Here is a 25165-nt window from a genome sequence, read left to right as displayed (position 1 = left end):
ATTTATCTTTGCACTGTGTAACTAAGTGGGAAGAGAATCAGCAAACTGAGGTTTGGTTATATTAAGAATTTAATACATTTTTAAGTGTATTCTACTTTTAGATATTTCATTTTGTCTATTACTGTTAATTCATCAGATTTCTCTTTAAGCAGCCATTGTTTAGAGTTCAATGAAGATTTTCTAATGCTATGCAAAAATTTTAGAAAAACCTTCAAGGAATAACTAAGGAGAGGGGAAAACTATTTCCTAATTTAGCAATCATATTATATTAAGAAAAAATAGAGCATATTTGTCCCAAGATTAAGGCCATCTATTTTTTCTCTCAACCTCACTTATTCACACGTGATGCACAAATATGTAACATGCAATTTAAAAAAAAATTAATAGGACCTTTTGTGTCACTTTCAGTAGTCTTTTTTTTTTTTTAATGTGGTTTACCTTCTTATTCAAAATTGTTTAAGTGCAGTGAGGTGCTTCAGAGCCTTCAGAGATTATCTGCCACAAATGTTAGAAATGGTGCTTGATTATCACCTAGTATCTCTTCATGCATACCCCTTTTTCAATTGAATGGCTTTCAGACTCATAATTTGCTTCAGTCACATTCTCTCTTCCATTCTAAGTCCTTCCCCTGCCAGATATCCAGAGAAAAAAGTCAAAATTTGTTCTATTGATTGATCTATTCAGTACTGCTGTGACAAATGGGAAAGAAGGATACAGATTTAAGCCTTGCTGTTCAAAATTATCTTCTCTTTCTCCAAGTGGAGGACTGAAGCTATCAATGCTCACCTAGAGGTCAGGGGGCTGCCACGAGAAGAACTAGGTCCATGAGACCAGCCTTGTTTCTCTGAACGTACTCTGCATGTCCCCCAGGGGCTCTGTGGCTCTCAAGAAAAGAGAGTATCTCAATTGCATTGCAATTGAAGTAGTAGTTCAGTTGCATTCTGCTTCTCCCTCCCAAACATCCCACATCTTCACGTGCTTGAGGTTGGCCTTGGAGTGCATAAATTCATTTATATAGACTGTCTGTCTGAGAGAGGTAGTCATCATTTGTGTCTGAACACAAGCCTTCATAAGACTGTACATCCTGCTTGAAATTTCTTCTCTTTTTGATTTTGTTTTTTTGTTTTGTTTTTTTTGTTTGTTTTATTTTTGTTGTTGCTGTTGTTTTTTTTTGTTTTGTTTTTTTGGGTTTTTTTGTTTTTTTTTTTTGTTTTTTGTTTTTTGGTTTTTTTTTTTTGTTTTTTGTTTTTTGGTTTTTTTTTTTTGTTTTTTGTTTTTTGGTTTTTTTTTGTTGTTGTTGTGTTAAAAGACCACCATTGATCTTCTCTTCACGCCTTGATGTGTCCCACTGGCAATTCCCCAGTCTGAAAATCCACAATCCATTGTACAAAAGCCTACTCAGCAAGGGCACCTTGCGTCTCTGAGCAGAGCTATCAACTAAGTCCTTGTTTTAGAGGACAATCTGGAGGTGACCTTTTAGCAGCCTTAGTGAAATCTTGAAATCTACCCTCACACTGCAGTAAAATTTGGCAGAGCCAAACTGAAGGAACTGACCACTTCAGTCAGTGTCTGTGATCAGCAGCCCCCATGCTCACAGGGTTAAATGTGCTCAGAGCAGCACACATTGCTATGAAGACAGTGAGAGCTAGCTAAAGTTTCTGAGGTGTAAATGTTTTACATCCAATGATTTCCTACTCTAATCCCAGCAGACACTGTGTATACATACAAAGGCACATATAAATGAAACCAGGTTTGCTGTAACCACTCATTCATCTGTGAACAACAGAGACTTCACTTTCAAATGTTGCTATGCAGATTTTAATTTCATTGAAATACAGGAATTTTTCTAGATTACATCAGCCAAAGCCTCTCTTTGTTGTGGGACCTGGTGGTTAATACCATCTGGCTTTTCAGATTTTATGCTCTTCCCTTTCAATCTTTCTTAGCTCTGCTAGTCAGTGAGGAAAATGCAGGGTTATTCCCCCAAACATGCTCACTGTGACTGAGGCACAATTTAGGGCAAAGGGATCAAGTGATGAAAGGAGGATAGATGGCAGGAGGTTGCCTTCCAAAAACCCTGCCACAGTTCTGCCATGCACACAGAGGTGTACTCAGCTGACCTCAGAGTCTGCCACAAGCCAAGCCCAGCATTTTTCCTTCTTCCTCTTCTCCATACCTTATAAAGACCTGGTGACCAGCTCATTCATTCACAGCTACTTGTTTGAAATTACAGACATTAATTTCTGGCCATACATAAGAAATGTTTTATTCTTTTGATCTTTCAGTACGGTACTTCACTCTACTCCACAATACAGAGCAATTCTGCTGATGATTTTTTTTTATTTTCTGACACTTGTCCTTATAATCTTTCCATACAAAGATTACTGCCTAGCCAATGAACATGGTTTTGTCCTCTTAGAGAGGTGTTTACCCACTGAAGTCAGTGACAAAGTCCCAATAAAAAACCATTAAACTGGGGTGTTTTTTTGTTGTTGTTTTTTTTGTTGTTGTTGTTGTTGTTGTTTAATTTTTTAAATTTTTTTGTTGTTGTTGTTTTGTTTTGTTTTTGTGGTGGGTGGTTTTTTTTGATTGAGGGCTCTAGCTTGTTGAAATGCCACTGTGTTCAGTTTTCAAATGTTAAGAAGTTTTACATCCAGTCTCCATGTTTTATTAGGACGTTGTATTTATGCCTGCATGTGTTACTGTTAACTTCTGCAACACTCAGGCTTTTGGGGTCAGGGAAAAACACTATACTTTGGTTTGCAGGGCTGTGAAGGAGAAGAAAATCCCAAATATATACTAGCTAGGGCTTGAAAGGAAAAATATATATATCTACCCATATGTATCTATAAACCCAGTCTTTCGATTTGTGAATCATGTAGCAGTACTACTGATATTCTGAATGAATACACAACCCATTTTTTCCCCTTAAAAAAAAAAAAAATCTCACCTTCTTATTAATCCTAGAAATAAAATCTGAAGTGTCCCTCCATCTTCTGTGAGTCAGCAGGAATAAACCTGCAGTTTACTTGCTTGCAGTGTGAGTCAGCAAGACAATCCTGCCACCCTGTGCCAGACAGGATGTAGACAGGGAAATGGTTTTTACTGTTGTCTTTGGCTAGTGGCAGCCCTCACAGAATGAATTTTGATCAGCAGTACCCCAAAACAAAATATGGTCAGACAAATTCAAAATTTACTCTCATGACCTCAAAGGAAAAAAAAACAAAAAAACAACTACCAAGCCCCCCAAAATCCCCAGTACCACTGCAGAAGTCATACTCAACAAGTTAACCAGTTAGCGTCAGTTAACCATGAGATAAAGACAGTTGCTATTTTGCCAATCCAATTCCAGGTATCTGTGACAAAAGTCAGAAGCTCACATGTTCAACTGAAAACTAGGTCACATTTCAAAATTTCGGACCTCAAATCCCTTGTGTTTACAAGTGTATAGCCACACAGGGAAATTACTCTCAAAGAAGTATGATTGCAAGGACACAGCGGGAGAATCAAAATTTAATGCCTAATTCTGAATGTTTCCATTCCTCTGCTTCCAGAGAAAAACAGGGTAAACAACCTTAAAGACAAATGCTGCTAGGATTTATATCAATTTTGTGTAAAATAATAGTAACAGAAATATAAAAGAAATATATCCTTGATGTTTTAGTAAAACAATGCTGTCTCTTAACAAGAAGAAGTAAAATAATTCACATGATTGCTCTGATACTTACAGGCTTCATGAATCTTTAAGAAGGATAGGTGATGATAATTTATCACAAGTGGCTTCAATAACCTGGTAAGATTTTTCAGTGATTACATTTAGATATGATTTGTTTCAATTCCATCTCTCATACTTAAACACAGGCATTTCAGGACTCAATTTATGTGCATATAAGACTGAATTGTTTGTGAAAGAGTTAATGCAAAATACCAAATGAAAAATATAAACATAAATTATCTAAGACAACTGGACATAAGAGAAGTAATCGCACAGTTCATTTAAACTTGAAAAAAAAATGAAAGCTAAACAATAGAGGAAATGAAATCCAAAGAAATGAATTTGATAAGTGAGAGAAACTTGGAAGTCATTCCTCATGAAATAGGTAGAAGGGATTAAGAGAGACAAATGTGCAATGCATTTCATAATGAGATTTGACAGAAAAAATCAGGGTCAACTCAGAGTTCCTGAGAGTTGATTAATCAGAATTTCCTTAAAATAGGGATGTCCTGTTGGCAGATACTTGCCATATATATTGTATATATGAATCTGGATTTGCTATTTAAAAGAAATGATGGAAAATAAATAATCCTGTGTGATCCACCTCAATGATTGCTATAAAACTCTCAATATTGGTATAAAACAAAAGAACTTGACCATGCCTTTAAGAACTTCACTGCTCCCAAAATGCCACTGTTGGGTAGGTGCTCTTTGGGGCTGGAGATGAGACACTAGTCAGTAATCCCAGGTGCAAAAGCCTTTTTGGTAGGCAGTGCAGTCCTGGGTTAGGGGACTGTTGTAGGTGCAGTGAAGAGGAAGATATTAGATATGAAAGTCTAGGACCAAAAGAACTTGTTCAGCATCACTATTGCTTGCTTAGCTATATTTTTTTTTATATTATCAAAAGCCCATCAGTGTAAGAGAGAAAAACAGAAAATGAGGACACATATGTATCTGTCTGTATCAGTTCCCTTATATATATTCTTATATATAAAATCACAAAAGAGCAAGCAAAAAAATTAAGTGACAGCAAATTGCTCATTTACTTGAAAGTGCAATATACTCAAGCAGATGCTGTAGTTGTTTTAGTAAATTCTTTCATAACTCCCTTATTTTATATCTCTGTTTTTCAAATAGCAGAGTTAGGATCAGCTGGATTGATTAGGGTCATTACTTGGAATTCCAGCCACAGTCTGGGCAATCAACTAAATTGGTGATAAACAGAATCATTTATGTGGAAGCATCTGGAACATGAAAACAAGGGGATAATCAAAAGATGTGCAAGTGCAGTCTGTATTTTGTTTTTTATTGTTTCCATGAATATTATTTTCCTATAAAGACTTTTTTCCATCTCTTTTCAAATCCCTTTTTTTTTGATTGTTTTCACTGTGCATGTGTGGTAGCAGCTTTGAAGGATGATAATTTAATGGTGGGTTTCTCAGTGGGGAGAAAATTAAAATGTACAGCCTTTTGTCTGTGTGGTGAGTTGTTAAATCACTTCCCACAATATGACACAGCTTGTGGCATTATACATGACATAAAAACTCTTCATTAGCATGTGTCCTACTGTGAAAAATGTACTATATTAGTTGGTCTGCCCATAAGTAAACCTTGTTGCAAGAGAGGATTTTGTACTCCTGTTAATAAGAATTAAATATTGAGATGTACTTTATATTGCTCTATCTTGACAAAAAATATAAGAAAATTGCTTGGAAGATCTCTTTGCCCTTAGTGTCTAACACACTATTTTTATCTATTATTCATTGATTTCTTTTAAATATCCATTCTACTTTTCTCAGCAAAAAGCCTGTGAAGCCAGTATGTACTACACACCAGAAAAGGAAGAAATGAGATTGACTGACAGGGAATTTACTCTTTTTCATGAATTCAGCATACCTTCAGCCAAAGCCCACCTTGCCTTGAACTCCTCCACAAATTCTCTGTTATATGTCTCTGTGACAAAACAGTCTGCAGTGTGTGCAGTGCCAGGTGTACTGTGTGTGGTTACTCTGCTGAGGGCTGAGGTGTGCTGGCTGTGTAGGTACAGGAAAACAGCCCACCTGGAGAGCTTTTTATCTAAGGAGAGGACCATCAGAACTCAAGCACAGGAGGTACGGGGAGGAGGGGTAAAGAATACAATACTAACTTAGAGCACAGTCTTTTTTATTTTTATTAATGCATTAATTTCATACTGGGCTCTTGCTACACTGGTATTGGAAAGTAGTTTCAAGGTGTATTTCACAGCTGTAAAAAAAGCAGTTTGCAGATTGTGCCAAAGATGCAAAAACTGAGGACATCTACAATCTGATTAACACAAATTGAGTATGCCCTGTAAGCTTTTGGTCCTTCATTGTAACTCCAACTAAAGTATGTAAAAGATAACTTTTGTTATCTTATGTTATGTAAAGTATGGAAAAAAATAGAGTTAAACTTAATGTCTTTTGCCAACAATATATTAATTTGACATCAGAGATCATTATCCAATGGATTTGAATTTTAATGTCAGAAAATAATTTTCAGACAATAACAGACACTTGGTACTCTTATTTGAAACAGCACTGTACATAAAAGGCACCAAAAATAATACATGGACTCTTCTAAAAAAATATTTGTATATTACATGAAAGGTGAAATGTAACTCAATAAAGTACTCAGCAGAGAACTCTGGATGGGACGACACTTCCACAAGCACAGTAGGAACAGCTAGAGATGGTTGACTAGAAAGACAATTCTGGTTGACATAATGCCTTACCTCTCATCCTAATTACCACACAGAATAGTGTGATTATTAATGCTATGTCAGTTGTTATTGCATTCTACTAAATGCAGACCCAGAGTGGACATCACAGGGTAAGCATATACTTCCCCATTACAATTATGGTAATGGAATATCACCAAGAATAAATAAGAATAAATAAGAATAAATGACATAAACACACAAAGAACATCAGCTTAACTGTTATCCCTGCTTTCTATCTTCTTTTTTTGTTTGTAGGTAACTAAACTTTTTGCAAAATGTTGTATTTCCTTGCATAAGGTTATAAAAATGCACATATTAAAGATCTGCTCAGTTTTATCTCCAAAAGAACTGGATTAATTTTGAGTATCTTTACAGCCTGTCAGAACTGAAATGTGACACCAGGTTTTCTAAAATGAAGTTATGGCGTCAGAAGCTTGTAGTGAAGGATTTTTTTCATTAAAGTAGATCCAGAACAACAAAAACCTGTGATGCTCCGGGTAATGTGCATTTTAACTAGCTTTCTGGCTGATAATTTGTTAGTGTCACACCTGTCATGCAGCTTCTGCATCATCAGTCTATCTTCCTCCAATGAAAGGTTAAATGTGTAGCATTTCTTTGCACAGTGTGCACTCTTTGTCTCTGCACAAGGAAGATAAAGCCTGTCAGAAGAAGTGGTGAATAATTGGCATTGTTCTGGTTTCTTCAATATCAGTGGGTTTTTTCACAATCATAAGGCATTTTTCTTCATTTGCCCTTCAATCCAGACAGAAAACACAGTACTGTATAAACAACAACTGACACATCAGATACAGTCAGTCTTGGGCAATATTCATATATCCTGCTCTTTTGCAAGCATGGAGGGGTTGATGTATCCCATTTTTGCTATCACTTGTGTAAAGGAAACTTTCTTGTCCAACCATCCAGGAGCCACACCTGCCCCACCTGGGACCAAAGCCTCTTCACAGCAGGTGGCTCCAGTGACCCTACACATCCCACACTCCCACAGTCAGCCAGGTTTCCTCACTGGCTCTCCCACCTTTCCCGTAACAGGGTCTCAGACATCCACAGCAGAGGCTCAGACCTCTGTATCCTTAAAATAATTTAATCATGGTGCAGCAACAAATTAACGACTTGAGCTGGTGCCTTTGAGGAGGGACACCTAATAAAGATGAGCTGGGCTTTTATACCCTCAGAGCCTAAGCCCTCAAAAGTCTGGGGTCATCAGTTCCCGCTGTGTCTGATTGTCCAGTCACCTGGCTGACACCACAGGTTCCTGGCCTTTTGTTGTGCAAAGAGTAGCTCAGGTTTACTTTTCCTTGAGCTCCTGCTACCCAGAGTACAATCTGCAGCTCGAACTGCCCTGCTTACCAAGCTATCCACACTGAACGTATCCTTAGCACATCCACTTCTCCCCAGATCCTTTTTCTCTTGCTATGTTGTGATATTAAGGGTGGAGCAAATTTATTTTCCTTATTTATGTCTCCCTTTCACTGCTCTTCTCCATCCATTTTCAGTACTCTGTGTTGCTGGGATGTCTTTGTCTATTCTCTATCACATGTTAATAAGCATTTGCAGTCAGTGGGTGCCAGTGCCATCACTGAAAATAAACATCACAAATTCAATATATCATGAATTCTGGAGAGAAGTGAAGATGCTAGAATGTCCACTAGGTTTTAAAACTGCCTTGAGAATGACTGAGCTGCAATTTGCTCATTCTGGTCACATGTTAATCTGCATCAGCTTTTTATTTTGATAATTATTTCCTTTATCCATTGCTTCCCATGGTTTTCATTAATGGCTTCAATAATTATTCAGGGGTTCATAAATGGAAGAGATAAAACTATTTGTATTAGCCACAATCCTGGAGGTTTTATGGCTTGCAGGTAGAGCACACCAGAAAGATGAAACAAATAGAAAGATTTCAAAAGTTGCAAATATCCAGGTTTCCCTTGTCAGTAGAGGAGGAAAGATCCTGAGCAGTTTCTTAAAGATAGTACTATTTCTGTGTATGGCTCCATCTATTCATCAGTTCAATTAAAATCTGGCAAATGTTAGCATATTCTTTTTATTATTAGTGACATAATTACTAATTATTTCTAGTATATCCCTGCTATGTCAATAACGGTGGCCACAAAAAGCCTAGTATTCAAGTACACCAGGACACTTTGCCTTGTTTTTTTGCTAAGATTGCTTCAAATTTTTTACCTTAGTACTCTCTTCAAAATTCCAATTAGAGAGCTGAGTTGGAGTTTTGGTTGGTAGGTCTATATATTTTGAATGGCTTGTCTCCCACTAATACTAGATTGTTTACTGGAGAACAGATGAAAAGCCTGAGGCCACCTCTCTCCCTGCCCTGCCTGCAGCAAGGTCTAAGCACCCAGTGCAGAGCAGCTGGTACAGAGCCAGATTACGAATGGCCATCAAGACTGAGCATTGCAGTCATTTAATGTGCCATACAGAATAATCCTACATATGCCCTGCTTTCACCATATCTAAAAGATAAGTGTGAAAGAGAGAGGCGAGAGGTAAACTCCAAGATGCTGGGGCATTCTTAAGGCACATAACCTATCAGTATTGCTGGGAATAATAAGAGTTTAGGTGATATAGAGGGCATGGGAAAAAGAATGGAACATATGGTGTACACTGAAGTGTAGAAAACACTTGGTTGTATGAAGGAGACCTCAGACTCACTCTGTGGAAAAGTTGGTTTGAATGGGAAATGTGTCAGAGCTCCTCACTGACAAGGAGGGTGGGAAAGGATTTGTGGCATAATTCCATTATTTGAAAAGAAGTGAATGACAGAGCTTCCTCTTACCATCCCTGGCTGTATTAGGGGTTTGAGAGGGCAGTGGTGTGTCTTCCCACATCACAAGATGGAGACTGGGGGAAGAGGGAAAGAGATCCTTCCTTGCTTCAATTACAGAAGGAAAATGATGTCTCCTGACAAAGCTGGAGAGCAACCCTTCCTGCTCAGTGAGTCATGGACACTTGGCACACTCTTTAGCAAATAAAGGCATGAAGTTCAACTGGGGACACTGAATACTTTTGGAAACCCCTCCAAATTCATAGTTGCTTCTCTGATACTGCCTCTTACCAAATAAATAAACTGAGAAAGAATAGATAACCTGGACTCTACCTGAGATCCCACCACTACACTGTGACCTCTAATAATTCAGCTAATGGACTTTGCAGTCACCATGCTGTAGATAAAGACAGGAGAATTTTAAGAATTAATCAGTGCAGTCAAAAAAACAGTACAAAAAACAGTAATTAAAAAAAACAAAACAAACAAACAAAAAAAACCAAACAAAACCAAAACCAACCTGTTTGGTAGAGGTTTCTTTAATTTGGTTATGGTTTGTTTGAAGTTTTTTGCATAGGTTTGCAGTTTTTTATTTCTTTTTCCTGGCAAGGTGATGCACCCCAGTTCATTGAGTACTCCTTTCCTAAATCAAATGATCAAATATACAACATGTTTCCTAACCTTGCTGGAATGAACATTATACATAGCCCTCTTGAGAGCATTTGGTTAAGGTGTTTATCTTGCTGTTTGTTCATGTGACTTACTACATAATTAATCTAAAAAGCCTGTGAAATCAGCCTCTATATGATAGGCAAGCCTCCTTGGAGGACTTGGTTCAAAGAGTGGTGAATAGATTGAGGCTATCTAAAAGTTCATATTCCTGATATATTTAGTCTATGAACATGTCTTTACTGAATAGATTTGCTTGCCTTCCATGCTGTCTGTGGGTGAAAATATACTAAAGACTATTCCAGGTTATATGAATATTTGCTCTGGACATAGATGAGTTAGTAAAAAGTGGTCATCTGAATGGGTATTCAGAGTAAACTGAAGGTATGCCAGCAGCGGGTGCAACCTGAAATATATTGAGTAGTGAGGTTGAAGATCTATTCCCAGCAGGCCATGTGCACATAACTCACAAAGGCACAACACACATGTATATATATACATATACACTTGACCATACACAAACACATTGCAGACAAAAACACCCAGGATCCCCCAGAGTGCTCCCACAAACACCAAAAGCATCATCATCCTCACACTGCTCCCCACCAAAACAGTGCAGCATCGAGGTCCATTCATGAGCATATGTATCTGTGCAGACATACACATTGTGGCTCCCGCCATCAGCTGGGCTCATAACCTCAATCTGCCCAGTAGCTGCCCCTGGATCTGACACCTGGATATAAGCCTCCAGTGATGACTTGCAGTGATGGGTTTCATGCTAGATAGTGAGGCTGGGACTTTCTTGGAACAACCCTGGAAGGGACCTGGATGTGGTGTCCTGGTATTTTTCTGAGTCTTAATTTGGTAACCTGCTTTAGCACACTACTGCTCCACCAGGCTAGTGGACATAGGCTTTGGATAATCTGATGTTTCCTGCAATAGGCCTGAAAGCAGCCAGGGCCAGGATATTATTTGGGCTCTCTCTCCTGCCATAATCTCTCTGTGCTTCTTTTGTATGTACAGATAAGCTTTTATCACTTAATCTAATATGAACAGTCTGGTTTCCACAGCAGTGACATCAGAACAGCTACCCCATATTGCTCTGTGCTATCTACCTTGTCTTCCAGCATCTCAGCCAGCTCAGCTAGCTGGGGATGCATGTTCCTGAACCCCACTCTGTCCCACTGCACAGCATTCCTTACAAGCTGACCAACAGCACACACAGGCTCCCTGCCATTTTTGCTGGGCAGTTATTTGAAGATCTCTCTGTTTTATGATAAGTCAATAGCATTGCTTTTGTTTGCATTCAGCAAATGCTCTTTTCTGACAAGGGGCTGGTAGAACTACAGTACAGGGGGAACAAGCATGGTGTTGATCATGGAAAGTAATGGATCATTGCACTCCTCCATTAATCTGCCCCCCTGGAGTCTATACCTTATAAAAATTCAGGCATGATGCAGGTTACATGCCCACCATAAAACTAGAAAGGGAAAGACTTACAGGGTAAATTACTACTGACATATACCAGGTCAATGAGAGTGAATGAGAACTGTCTTTTTCACCTTACTGCAAACACCATATTTGCCTTTTCATGTCTTCAATCTTCCTGAAGCTGAAGTTCTTCACAAGGACAACTGCTTGTGTTTTGTATTAATCAGAAGCCTTGGTCATTTGAAAGGTCATGTATGCAAGGAACAGCAAAATCTCTTTTTTTTCAAGTGACCTATGTGTTGGCTTTGGTGGAGAATTGTGGGAATCAAAACCTACAGAGGCCAGTAGTGGGACTATATCTCTTAAAGAAAACATAACAGTAATAAGCCTATTATATCCTTGGAATCAAGCTTCTGCTGATGTGGTGTTGGGTGTGAATACATTTGACTAATTTTCAGTTATATTTTTGCACTACTAAGTTGTTTGCAAAATGTAAGCCTTTGGATTTGTTTGCAAGGGCAAGATCTCTTCTTGTTACTTGAAAAAAATATAACTAGAAGATGAGACAAAAGCAAGACAGACTAAATAATGTCTATGAATAAAATAAGCTTTAGTAATGAGAAGAATTTGAACGCACAGATTTGTAGTTGTAGAATAAAAAATCACATCTGGCTGCAGTAAAATGAAGGGACCTTACATTCTTAATGAAAGAAACTCATGTAAAGCTCTGGAGGCAAAGTCTGCAAAACATGGCTGAATGAATGCTCTTTACAGTTGTGTGATGATATTTCTTCAGGCTGTATTTCTTCATCAGTTTATTCTATTTCAACTTTATAGATTATGTAAGTAATTCCTTCTGTAAAGCTTAATATCTTTACTGTGGATTTTGCTTTTGAAATGTATTTGATTTCCTGCTGACATTAAGGGAATAAATTGGCTCCCAAGTAATAATTGTTCAGAGCTAAACTCTTTTAGAGCCCTTAATGGACTAACATACTCTGGCACTTGAGGTACTAGTATTTGCAAAATTGCTGTGGTGACAAATGTAGTTCGGGTTAAAAAACACAATAATAATTCTACTTTGCTTAACCACTCAGCATGATTCCAAAAGGACATTTCTGTCAAAGTGAATGCATATTGTCCTTTTTATTTCTGAGAAATGGTATCTTTAGTAAAATATAAGTGTATTGGGAAGTTCTTTTTGGTCACAGTACCTTACACCTACGCAAATTACTATTAAAAGAGATTAAAAGTAGCACAGAGTCCATTTCTTGAAGAAAAGATCAGGTCAGGCCCAAGGGACCAATCTGTAGCACAAAATGCCTGGGACTTCCCTCAGCTTCTTTGTGTTGATTGTGATAAATGCAACATTCCTAAAAGCAGTGATCCTCCCCTTTCAATTTCTCTGCCTGTCACTGCAAACCCATCAGATGTGGCCTAGAGGTTTTTGACTTATGCAGGGAACCTGTAGGCAATGGCATTGGACCCAGAGTCCCAGAGATAGCTATAGCAGCTTTTGCCCATGGCCATCCCTCTGGTTTTGCAGTAAGCAAAGCCAGCTGGGGAGATTTGATCCATTTTCTGTCTTTCACCAGAATCAGTTGTCAGACCAAATTAGAAAAGATTATGATCTTTTTTTTGAATGTAAGACTTTGCAGACAGGGGTCTCAATAAGTAGAGATGATGGCTGTGTTACGAGAAGGGGTCAGTAGTGAATGTACCCATGCAGACCAGCATTGCAAGACATTTAGGTGACAGATTTTTTTATTTCATCTTTTGTCAAAGAGACTTTGGGAAAAAAAGTCCAGCATATGCCACAGGATCCCTTTCCAGGGTGTCCTCTCATAAATGTGTAGTTATAGAAATTAGTTTCTATTATATTGCTATTTTCCTAAACATCCTGTATTGTCCGAGGAGGGAGGGAGGGAGGAAATGGTGTGGGACAGTCTGGCAGAAAGAGGTATGCTCTCTGTCTTCTTCTCTCTCCACTGATCATTGATCCCACCAAAAACTTTGAGCCTAGAGCCAGACTTAGTCACAAGCTCAAGACAAATCATAAGTTTCCTGCATCCTGTGTTACCTTCAAGGGCACATACTGCTCCCAGTCAGAAGGTGGTAACCAGCAGCATCACTCCTGGCTGAGCCTGGAGCCATGGAGCTTTCCTTCTACAGAGCAGATCTGGTACCAGCAGAATGATGGCAGGCAGAAACTGATAAGTACCACAAGTATGTTTCCAAGTCACCCATTATCTGCTTGCATTCAAAGAAAGCACCGTGAGCTGTTTCACCACCAGCACTCATGGTCCCTACGGTGTTTTAAGGCCTCTGATACTTCCACTCAGCTGCAGTCATGATTGAGGATTGTATCCCTTAAATGGAAGGTAAATCAGAGTTCAAACTCAGCCCCTGTCCATGGCTTAATGCACCATGTAAGTGTTGCTGACCTTCTGGTAGATCAAAGACCTGCAGAGGAATGTGCTGGAGAGAAACAACAGAAGGAAGATAGACTAGCTCTGAAATTTTTGAAGTTTTGCTGCTAAATTTACATCCTGATCTCAAAAGTAAAAGATAAGAAATGAATACGTTGCTGATTTTCTTTCAGAGCTCTGTTTTTAGATTATGAGGTTTGTATTAAAATGTGGAAACAGGAGAAAGTATAATCTCTTCTTTCTAAAAGTAAAGGAAGAATGTTGATGGCAGGAGAAAATATTATTTTTAGCAAGCAAAAGTAAAACCTGTGTTGAAACAAGGAGTTCAAATGAACTCTGTAATAGTAATACCTGACAGATAATCCTTAGTTTATTTGAAATCTGTAATTAAACAGAATCATGTTACCCTAGCTGTCAAAATCAGTATTTTCTCTTTTGTCTTTTTGCAGCTCTGTTTGAAATGAAGGGGAATTTGCTTTGCTTTGACTCCTCTCTCTCCCTTTGTCTTTTAAGGTCAACTCAAATCAAAACGTACTCTTGGGATAATGCCCAGGTTATTTTGGTTGGCAACAAATGTGACATGGAGGATGAACGGGTAATCTTTGCTGAGAGAGGAAAACATTTAGCGGAGCAACTTGGTAAGAAATGACACAACAAAAGCTTTGTGGTTGCTTGTGAGAATGCACAAATTGATTTCATTTATTGCTACAGTACTTGCAAATACATGTTCATGACACATTCATTGTAAAGGAATAGTCACACACTGCTTCCCTTTTATTTCTACAGCCTTTTAGATATGGAGCAAACAAATCAAAAAACCCTAAATGCCGTCCCCTCAAAAAAAAAAAAAAACACCAAAAGAGAGAAAAGGAGATATTGCATAAAAAGCTTACTAGATCTTTTTTGTAACTTGAGTAGATTTGGGTTATGATTAGCAATACCAATACTCCAGAACAGAAATATGCTGCTGTCCAGCTCAAACTCCCACTGCTAACACTTCATCCACTGATCTACTGTACATTCACAGAACTGTAGATATGAACTTGTTTCATAAAGTCTCCCTCTGGGAAGCAAATTCTGTATACACAGAAAATTGCCAAGCTGTGAGCACCTTTTTTGTTTCTGTTTCTACACAACTGTGTTATCCTTTCATTCCATGAAGTGTTTTTGAAGTTACAATGGCCAAACTTTACGGAAAATCCCCAGAGTATCATTGTAATACTACTACCCAGCCTCTTTTTTCCTTCAAATTTCCTGACCTCTGGAGAGTAAGCTCAGCAGGTGTGTAAATCAAATTCTGGCATTGTTAGAGGTCAATTTATGCATAGGGAATCATAAATTATGGGCATGGATTTGTTATTGTTTTTAAAATTAGGTATGGTCAAAGCTCAGTCTGGTCAAAATATATGTAACCAAGATCTCCTTGTCACTATCCCTATATAGGTAGGTAGATGAAAGGATGTTTTAATAGGGGATCTAATCTCACTATGTGGTTCTTAATTTGCGTATATTCACAGGTCAATGACCTTATTTTTTAAAAAAATACTGTTTTCCACTTGTACAATTAGTTTTCCGGGTAAACAATTTCATCAAATAACATACCTTCCTATTGTATCTGTCTTAATAAGTGTTGCATATGTGTAAAAGAACTCCTTGAATGAATACATTAATGATTACTGTAAATTAGTCTTTGAAAGATGACAGGAAATATTTAACAGAAGGTTGTATCCAAAAAACTTACCAATATTTGTAAAGAATTGAGTTTCTCAAATTGCTTGCAACCAAATCATTAACAGAGGATATTTATCTTTGCAGAATACCTGTTGTATTTTTATATATATTTTTCTATATATGTTCTTCCCATTTCTAATGTTTACTCATTGTACTAGGAGATAGGAATGTGTATTCCTTGGACAAAGAGATCCCAAAAATCTAACTGTGTACTTTCACCATGAATTTTGACAAAGTGCTGAAACGTTTAGCAACAACCATAAATTTTCACTATAGAGTTTGAAATTTTTTTTAAGTGATATTAAAAAATCTGAATTTCTATTCCTTGAACCATATTCCTATTAAAAAAAATTATGCAATGAATTGACAAGGCCTCCCCAAGGTCAGGAATTTATCAAGACAAGACGGAACTTTATATGTTTTACAGTCAAGAATCCTCAGATGTAATAACCAATGCTTGAAAAAAAGAAAAAAGAGTAATGAGATAGATAACAAAACTCATGTTTCAGACTTTAAAGCAAATTCTAACTCCTGGGGTTTAAAATTCAATCTTTATGGAAGAAGATTATCCTCTATTTCCATATTTATCTGCTCAGGGGGTTTCTTTTCTCAGATATATATCCTGTGGCTATCTCAAGGGCAGATTATTGTATTAGAAAACTTGTGTCTCTGATCTAGTCATTTACTGTAGTCAGACTGCACACACAATTATTTACATGTTTCCTGTACAGCTGCAATAATTTCATAAATCTGCCCAGAGACTGGGTGAGGTGATGTAACTGCAGTAAGTGCACTGGCCTTGCTGGCTGGTTTGGAGGGCACCCATTGTGTTTTACACATGGGACTGTCTTTTGTTTCTCTGGCAGTAAGTTGACAACATCTCTTACAGACAAGTTTTAAAAATAACAATATAGATTTTTCTGTCCAGCCAGACATTTTAAAACTGTGGGCTCTTTGAACACAGTGCTGATCACAGACACAAACCAATAAGATTCATGAGTGCTGTTCAAAAACTACACTGTGACACCCTCTGTTATCAAGTGTGGTTTTATTTTCAGCCCTTGTTTGTTTGAAGTCACTTGAAATCATTTGAAGAGAAAAATGAACACATGCACTTTCTGGGGTGAACATTCAGAAGGTCAAAAAGAGCACTGGGAATTAAACCCTCTGGGGAACATGTTGTTCTGTTGAGAACAGTGTTATTGGAAAATGGGGCCTACTTTTGGCTCCTGACCTCTCTGAAAAGTGTGGCCTTAAAGTTTATTAACCAGGTGTAATCATTCATTTCTTTAAATCTCTGTGCTGGCTTATTTCTCAAGTGTAACCCAAACAAGGAGTTCAAATGAACCAACATAAGTCTCATTACTGTTGGAGGAGGTTTGCTGAACTTGACAACTACCATGTGGTACATCTGCAGACCCTTTTCATGGCACTACTCAAAGTTCACAAAAGAATGAAAGAATAGTTAGAAACGCAGACCTGACCTTGAAGCAAAATTACAGAATCTTTATGAGGGCAGAATCTGTCTTGTTTGCTTTGAACATTTTTTTTAAATTTATTGTTAATAACATGACACTGGCAACACCACTATGGATCATAGCATTTCTTTTCTTTCTTCTTTTCTCTTTTCTTTTCTTTTCTTTTCTTTTCTTTTCTTTTCTTTTCTTTTCTTTTCTTTTCTTTTCTTTTCTTTTCTTTTCTTTTCTTTTCTTTTCTTCTTTTCTCTTTTATTTTCTTGTCTTTGTTTTCTGTCTTTTTTCTTTTCCTTTCTTTTATCTTTTCTTTTCTTCTCTTTTCTTCTCTTTCTTCTCCCTCTTCTTCTCCTTCTTCTCCCTCTTCTTCTCCTTCTTCTCCCTCTTCTTCTCCTTCTCCTTCTTCTCCTTTTTCTCCTTCTCATTTTTTTGTTCTTCTTTATTTTGTCCTCATTTTTCTCTTATTCCTACTTCCTTTTTTCCTCTCTCCTTGTCTTGATTCCCAATGCTTTGAAAATAATTTCCAAAAAAAAAAAAAAAAAAAAATGTTTTTCCAAATTTTTTAAAAAAAATTTCAAAAAAAAAAAAAAAAAAAAAAAAAAACCAAACAGAAAAAGATTGTACTTCAAACAGAATCATCCTTCCCTGACTATTTAGGTTTTATTTTTTCTTGGCTCATATATTTATGTAGGTAATGGTTTTGCCAGGGAGACAACAGAGACAGGATTGAGCTGTGATTGCATTTCTTCAAATTAAACCATTTAGCATGCCAGTAGGCCTGAAAGTGGAGCTTTTGCCAGTGTTGGTGTCAGGTCTTACAGAGGGTGCAATTGTTTGTGGTCTGACCCAGCCTGCAAGAGCAGAGCTTCTGCTGAGATGGAAGAGGAACACGACTGGTTTCTGAATCCTTCCAGGGCTGGGGCACAAGGCAGCAGCTCCCCAGCATCAGGACTGGGATGCACCTTCACGTGCCAGGGGCAGGAGCCCCGTGGGGTAACACATACATTAGGCATCTGTGGGCATGCTGTGTGCACTAGGCATCTGTGAGTTTAGGCACTGAACTGAAGAGGCATTTGTAGTGCTGTAATTTTGGCATGCAAATCAGGAACCAAGTGGGAACTGACACCTCAGCACACAGTTTGCTGGAACAGCAAGTTCTCTTTTGCCTCTGTGGCTGACTGGAGGCTGTGGTGCACAAGGCAGGGTCACCCACAGCTTAGAGAGCACAGACATATGGCTGCATCTAAATTTGCACTAAAAATGAAAATAATTGGGTTGTGCCACAATATGCCCATTCAAACTTCCATCCTTCACTGTTTTTTAGCTATTTTTAATGGGCAAATGTTAGTTCCAGGGGAAAGAGACAGACTGACAGCACTGACAAATACCAGTCTTCTGTTTAGCTACAACACAGACAGGGTATTGGCAGAGCAATTACAGACTCCTGTCCCCAGGATGCTCTTTTACTGAGAGGAAAGCCAGTCTGCCACTGCTTTCACATACTGGGAGCTGCATTACAGCAAAGTTATTTAATAACAATGAGGAGCAAGGATTTGCTCACCCCATGTCTCCTGTAAACACACAAAGAAAATCTTTGCCAGGAATCTAATTTATTGTCCAAATGCACTCATTTAAAAGGTATTTGGAAACAACAATCAAAATCAATACAACTGGAATTTATATGAAACCTTCTGTTTGGAAAGACTGGAAAACGAGATGTTAGCTAGAGCATGACCAGTAACAGCCCCTTGGGTCTCCCCATTCTGCCACAGCTGACAGTCCCCCTTTAGCTTTGTTGCTATTAATAAATTCAGCCATCCTAAAGACTGGATAAATACCTTAGCATTTCTGTTAATACTGTTTATCTTCCTTTTAATTCTCTATCTTGAATGGTGATAAATCACTGCTCTTCACTGAGATAATATTAGCAGAGTCCTGTTCTGAGGCTTAATGTTGTTTTAATAATTTTCTGACTATAGTCCAGCACCTGGGCTTGTTAGGTCAGCAGAGATCCCATCCTATTGATCTAGAGAGCAAAGCACAAGAAGCCAGAGCTGCTGCCATAACCAGATAGTTGCTGATGTAGAAGATACTTTGAAGAACAGCAGTGGTCTCCAGCTACTTTCAGCCCAGTTTCCTAGGAGAGATGACCTTTGCAGTCATGGCATGTGTGTCCTTTCTCTCTTTGACTAAAAAATATTGACAGTGCTGAGGAAGTGGACATCTGAGCAGAGGAGAAAGGTCTTGCAGTTGCCCTGACTGACAGCCTGTAACGTGAATGCAAAACTTATTAGATACTATTCATAGCAGGCAAAAAGGTAAGTGCCTGCCAGTGCCCCCTCAGAACTACCCACAGGATGCAATTTTAAGAAGATAAGGCCTTATTAACTCCTCTCCTTTATATACAATGATATTGTTAAATTATTAATTCCCATGACTTCCTGGAGGTTGCCTTTTACATCCTACTCTTACAAAGGGAGCAGCTTCCTGCAGCCATTTCTTGCTCTGGTGCTGCAGTCTCCTACTACTCCTCCTCACAATTCTGGATTGAACAAGACACTGACAAAAGCAGCACTAAGGACCACAGTTCAAGCTTGTCTTCATGAAAGTTTAGAAGGATAGTTATTGAGGGAGCATACACTTGTGGACATCTGTAAAACGTAACATCAGGGGTGATAAATTAAATTGGCTTTGTTGCAGAAAGACACTCTGAAACCAAAATGCCTCCTGATCAGCTTGTGAAACATCAGCATGGATCTTGTCTGTATTGTCTGTGGAAATGTTCTTAAAGTTTGCTGTCTGGCCTGTGCTCTTGATGTCATGTTTTCTCAGGAAGATGAGAGGGTGCATAGTGTTCTTCTCTTTGCACATGACTGAGCTTTCTGGGCTTTGTTCTTTCCTGTGTTTTGAAAGTAGACATAAACGAATGTTAATGAGCAGTTATGAAGGAGCCTCTACAGAACCAGCACATATGTGAGGCAGAGAGGGTACAGAATCAGTAATTCTGGCTGTGTGTATGATTCAGGAAAGCCATCTAAATGCTCTGTGTGCATTATAGATCACCAGGTGAACAACAGAATCGTGTCAGTGCCCTGTCTAGCTCTGCTTCTGTAGTGCTCTGTAGGAGCTGCCAAGAGCTTGCCAGCTTTCTTTGAGTCAGTAGTAGGGAAAGAGGGAATCAGCAAAAGAAAACAGAATTAAACACAAAATAAGCATTTAAAATATCATATTCCATGTTCCACACACTTTGTACATATGTTCAGGCAACACTTTGATGTGTTGGATTTTCTGAGTTTCAGCTCTTACCTCTTGGGCTTGTCATGTCTTTGCACTAATCTCCTCTGCCTGGCCTCATGCACATCAGCAGTACAGATCATCACAGGTGGTGGGGACATGGTGTTCTTTGAGCTCTGCTTCCCTGGGCAGCACCAGATAGCTGCCTCGCTTCACAGTTATACCCTCATGGAAAATATTTTCTCTCAATTAATAATGAGCAGTGGGAAATAACACTGACAAAAGTATTAAAAGTCATAGAACTTAGGCTGTCATACACAGGGATTTATGAAGCTTAGGGTGTCTAAGAGCCATTAGTAAAATAATTGCAAGATGAGTCAGGAGAGAAGACGGTGTCATGGGGAAAAAGGATTTGCAGAATATTCCATAAGAAAATGAAAACAAACACAATTCTAGTGCTGATTTCAAGCACACTCTGCTAGGAAAAAATCTGTGTAGCTCCTTGAAATTGTTCCACAGGCAGGGTTTTTGTTAAACAAATGAACCAGCCAAAAGAACAAATCTAATTTGTTGGGGCATCTTGCACAAGGTAATAGTCCCATGAGAAACTGAATCCCATGCCCAGGACAATCCGTTGTTTGGGTGTCTACAGGAGCCTCTCTTGCAAGTCTTTGTAATGGTGTTTTTGGCTGCATCAGATGAGAATCTGCACTCCTGTTCTGCTGAATTTTTGTAATCCAGCTGGTCCTACTTGCTCAGTACATACCACGATGCTTTGACAGTTATTACCAGAAACTGCATAAAGGTTTTCTTAACTGTGTTAGTTGGCTTCAAAAGATTCTTCTGTGCTACCATTTCTGCACCTGTGAGAACAGTGTCTTACCTATGTGCACCAGCATCTGTTTTACAGCAGGAGCTGCCTGGAAGGAGCTCACATGTATGCCCCATTCTCTTCTTGGGAAGATGGATATTTATTTGCACATTCAAGCGTAGAAAAAGCACCTATCATAGGTCTATACATAGAAGGAGCTGTTTGGGCTAATTTCCCAGACTGTTTCCCAACTGTTCCCTACAGTTCCAGTAAAGAATATAGCATTAGTTTTATTGTGGAGGCAATTGGGTGCTCAGCCACTTTCTCTCAGGTCTGTTCATTGTTTCATCTATGCAGGAAAGCCTAGCCTAGCAGGTCCCAGCAATTACCACCCTCATAGCCTGATATCCAGCTACATCACTGCTATGACTGCAATTTCCTTCTTACATTGAAATCATACCTGAAATTCCATAGAAATCCCCAGAGTATTTTATTTGAATCAATTATTTTGTGCTTGACACTCTGTAACCCTCCATTTAATCTGGAGAATGGATGCCTTGTAAGTTTTTCATTATGTTCTTATGCAAAATATCCTCACCAAGACAGTGGGCCTATTTTCGTGATCTTAGCCTTGTTACAGTAGTTCTTGACATGGGCCTCCTCTCTGTGACTCTTTTCCTTTCATTTTCTGCTTTTCTCTGTCTAGATCTCTTACCTAGATATCATATCTGCTATTTCATGATCATCTGATGTGCTCATTATTCCATCTTTATAACTGTAAAAACTCTTCCACTCCTAAATGCTCTTTAGATTCAGAGTTCTTTCTGCCATCTCCAAAGCTTTGGTGCACCACTCCCCCATTGTTACTCAACCCTTCTGCCCTATGATTCTGCTTGTTCCTCTGTGGAACAGCGGCTTTCCTCCTCCTTCCTGTGGAGAAGACACTAAGAGCTGTGGAAGATTCTTGACTGCATTGCTGGGCTAGAGCTGCATCTGGGTTTCAACACAGCATACTGAAACTGTGGAGGATCTTCCTTTCCCAGGCAGCTCCCAAATGATCTGAACAGCTTTCTCTTGCATGGAGCTCTGCAGGAGGGCCAAAGCCACCAGCAAGTGAGGCTGCACTGTCTTTCCTCCTTTTCCTTCTAGTTTAGAACAACGGAAATGTGTAAGCAAAGCAAACTAAAGCAGTATCTTATAGATTAAAACTGTATCTTTGTATGTAACTTTTGTAGAAGGCTTTTTATTATTCACAGTTTTCCTGCTTTGCAGAGAAATGTGGAATGAAAAGTTTTTATGGCAATGCATTCTCTTACTGGTGAGCTTTACATTTCTTTCTGATACTCAGAGAAGTCATATGACCAAATAAATCCCTGTACAATATTTGTGGCTTTTGTTATCAAATCTCCCTATGAACACTAGCTTTTGCCACTGCTTAGCTCCTAGATATTTAAACATTTTAGTTCTTCATGACACTTCAGTCCGGCACCTTACATAAATTAAAAATAAAAATAAAGTTAAAAAAAAAATCAGAGCAGGCTTGAGTTTGTACATTGCTTTTTACTTCTTGCAGGGTTATCACATCAAGCTAAATATAATTGTCTGCAGTAATTCTAGGCTAGAACTCAAATTGCAAAAGCTGCATGGACAACAGTTATAGGACTGAATGTGTAGATTACATTCTGTTTAGATGGCATACTGAATACATAATACTAATGTGACCAAAGTACTAGCATTTCAATTTCGTGTGGCCTTTCAAAACCAAATTAAAAAAAAAAATAAATTAAAAATCAAACAAAACCACCAGACCCACAAAGATTTGTTTTCTGTCCTTCTGCCAGGAATTTCAAGTAATTGAAATTTTCTGACAGGGATTTTTCTCATACTTAAAGACAGTGCTAATTGCACATTAATATTCAGATTTAATCAGAAGGAATCAAAAGAGTTATGCAAAGGGAAAGCCAGACTGTGCTTTACAGAAGCTACCAGTGAATCAGATGTTTTGTAAACTGTTTCAATATTGAACCTATAGGTAGTGGAAAGGCAGGAATGGAAGAAAGTTGTGAATTATCAGTAAGCATTGTCCTAACTTGGGAAAAATGTGGTAAAAGTCCTAGAAAACAATAAATTAAAGAACACAAATGCTTTGCAAAGGAAACAAGCATGTGGGAAGACCCAGCACTGGCAGAATATTTCTAGATTGCAGGCTGACCACCAAGCTGCAAACCTGGCCTAGATGAATGAGACACATGTGGGAGGTGAGATGTGGTACAAATGGAGGCAGAGAAGAGACTGTCTCTGGAGGGCTTAGAACAGCTGTCTCTGCTCTAGAAAAACTTCCATGTCCCTTAAGGGCTAAGGATAGCTATGTTTTTTGCCTTTGGGCTAATTATTGGGAATGAATAGATAAAAAGTCCTTCTGTACAAATTAATTAAGATGTTTTCTTCCTTATGTGCATTTCTGTTTGGTTTTTTTTTTCTTTTTTTATAAATTCTGTTTGTGGAGCTGGAAATCCCTTTGGTCCCATGGATTCACATCTAACTTTAGTAACTATCAAATTGCAAAAAACTTTTCTTGTCTTGTTTGATTTTTTACCTGTACTTTTGCAAGCGTTATTTGTACATATAAGGCTTTCCTAAAATATTTCCCTGAAACAGGTATCAAGTTTTAGAACAAACTGTGTTAAAGTAGAATTTTTCTAAGGGAATATATTTGGAGTGGTCCTGACTTCATCCAGCCTTGTATAAAGCCAGTAGCACTAGTGTACTTACTCTGATTGTGTTATAGTTTTTACTGCTCTTCTTCCACATGTGTGCTCTTGTGTGTTCCCTTTCTGAGTGTCTCTTGCTCAAGAGAAGTTTGTATGTTTATTGGAGATACCGAAATATGCCTAGAACATAAACATGTTCTTTTATTTTCTTAGGATTTGAATTTTTTGAAACAAGTGCCAAGGAAAACATTAATGTCAAGCAGACGTTTGAGCGACTTGTGGATATCATCTGTGACAAAATGTCAGAAAGTCTGGAGACGAATCCCACCATTGCTGCCAGCAACCAGAACACACAGCTAAAGGACACCCCTCCTCCACAGCAGCCCAGCTGCAGCTGCTAATGCAGCTATCAGCAATGGCAGCTCCAGTGTGTTTATTGCCAACAGAGTATTTACGAATGGTCTATATGCCTTTATTTATACTGTCTTATTAATTTATTTGGGAGAACAGTCTTGTTTTACATCAGCTGATGTAAAACAGCTGTTCAGATATGCATATGGGGATGGAGCAGTTTTTAGTCTGAAAGGATGATCCATGTTTTAGAACCTGGCTTTTGCATGCAGGGTGTATATTAATTTCTCTTTTCTTTTTACTGTTTTGTGTCATACTTCAGCTGGTGCCATGTCCTCAGACCATATTTGCCTATATCTGTCTCTCACTTCATCAGTTTCAAGTTATATAATTGAATTTTTAGGGTAGTGGTCAGGGTGTTTGGACTTAGCTTCCTGGAGCCACTTGTATATTTTCCTGACTAAAAATGAATTTAGAAGTATTCCTGTAGTGAGCAAATCCCTCATTCTGCCAGATCACTTGTACAAGGGACACTTCCTGGAGCACATCCTTCCTTGGAAAATCCACACTCACAATATTACACATCCTGGCTGACTGAAAACTGCAGAAATAGGAAGAAAGTTAGGTCCTGGGCCCAAAGCCATCAAAATTCCCAACTGTTCATCAACAATTTCCGACTGGATGTGGATATTCAGTCCAGAGCCTCAGAGATATTAGGTACTTCATCCTGTTTGGACAGCTACTGTATTTGCTTTTACATTGGAGCTGCATGTCTAACTAATAATTTTATGAAACTGGACTTAATTTCTCATTCCATCATTATGGAGATCCCAGTCTTACCTACCCCTGTAGCAGAAGGCTAGTTAGCTCTTTCCATGTCTGCCTGCATGAGACATTAACCACACAGTCCTCTATTATGTCTGACAGAGCCAAATCCATTGTGTTTGGTTGTTCATAGCCAAAAGCTGCCTTGTCACATTGCTGTCAAACCTGCATGCTTCAGTTTTCAGAAATTTCATCTCCCATTCAGTCACTGAGAGAACTAACACCACAGAGGCTATAAATGTC

General features: G+C 38.4%; 1 protein-coding gene across 2 annotated transcripts in view; it reads left to right on the top strand.

The window, feature by feature from the left end:
* Positions 1-24147, top strand: part of RAB3C (RAB3C, member RAS oncogene family) — a 115562-nt gene extending 91415 nt beyond the window's left edge. For both annotated transcript variants that reach the window (XM_041470817.1, XM_041470816.1), the window contains 2 exons: positions 14301-14425; positions 23960-24147. In XM_041470817.1, coding sequence (XP_041326751.1) covers positions 14301-14425; positions 23960-24147 — 313 coding nt within the window. The remainder of the gene's footprint in view (positions 1-14300; positions 14426-23959) is intronic.
* Positions 24148-25165: the final 1018 nt, after the last annotated feature.

The sequence above is a fragment of the Pyrgilauda ruficollis genome, unplaced genomic scaffold (assembly GCF_017590135.1).
Source record: "Pyrgilauda ruficollis isolate IOZ18807 unplaced genomic scaffold, ASM1759013v1 scaffold25, whole genome shotgun sequence".
Classification (NCBI taxonomy): Eukaryota; Metazoa; Chordata; class Aves; order Passeriformes; family Passeridae; genus Pyrgilauda; species Pyrgilauda ruficollis.
The sequence above is the reverse complement of the archived record's forward strand: the minus strand, read 5'-3'. Positions and strand labels throughout refer to the sequence as shown.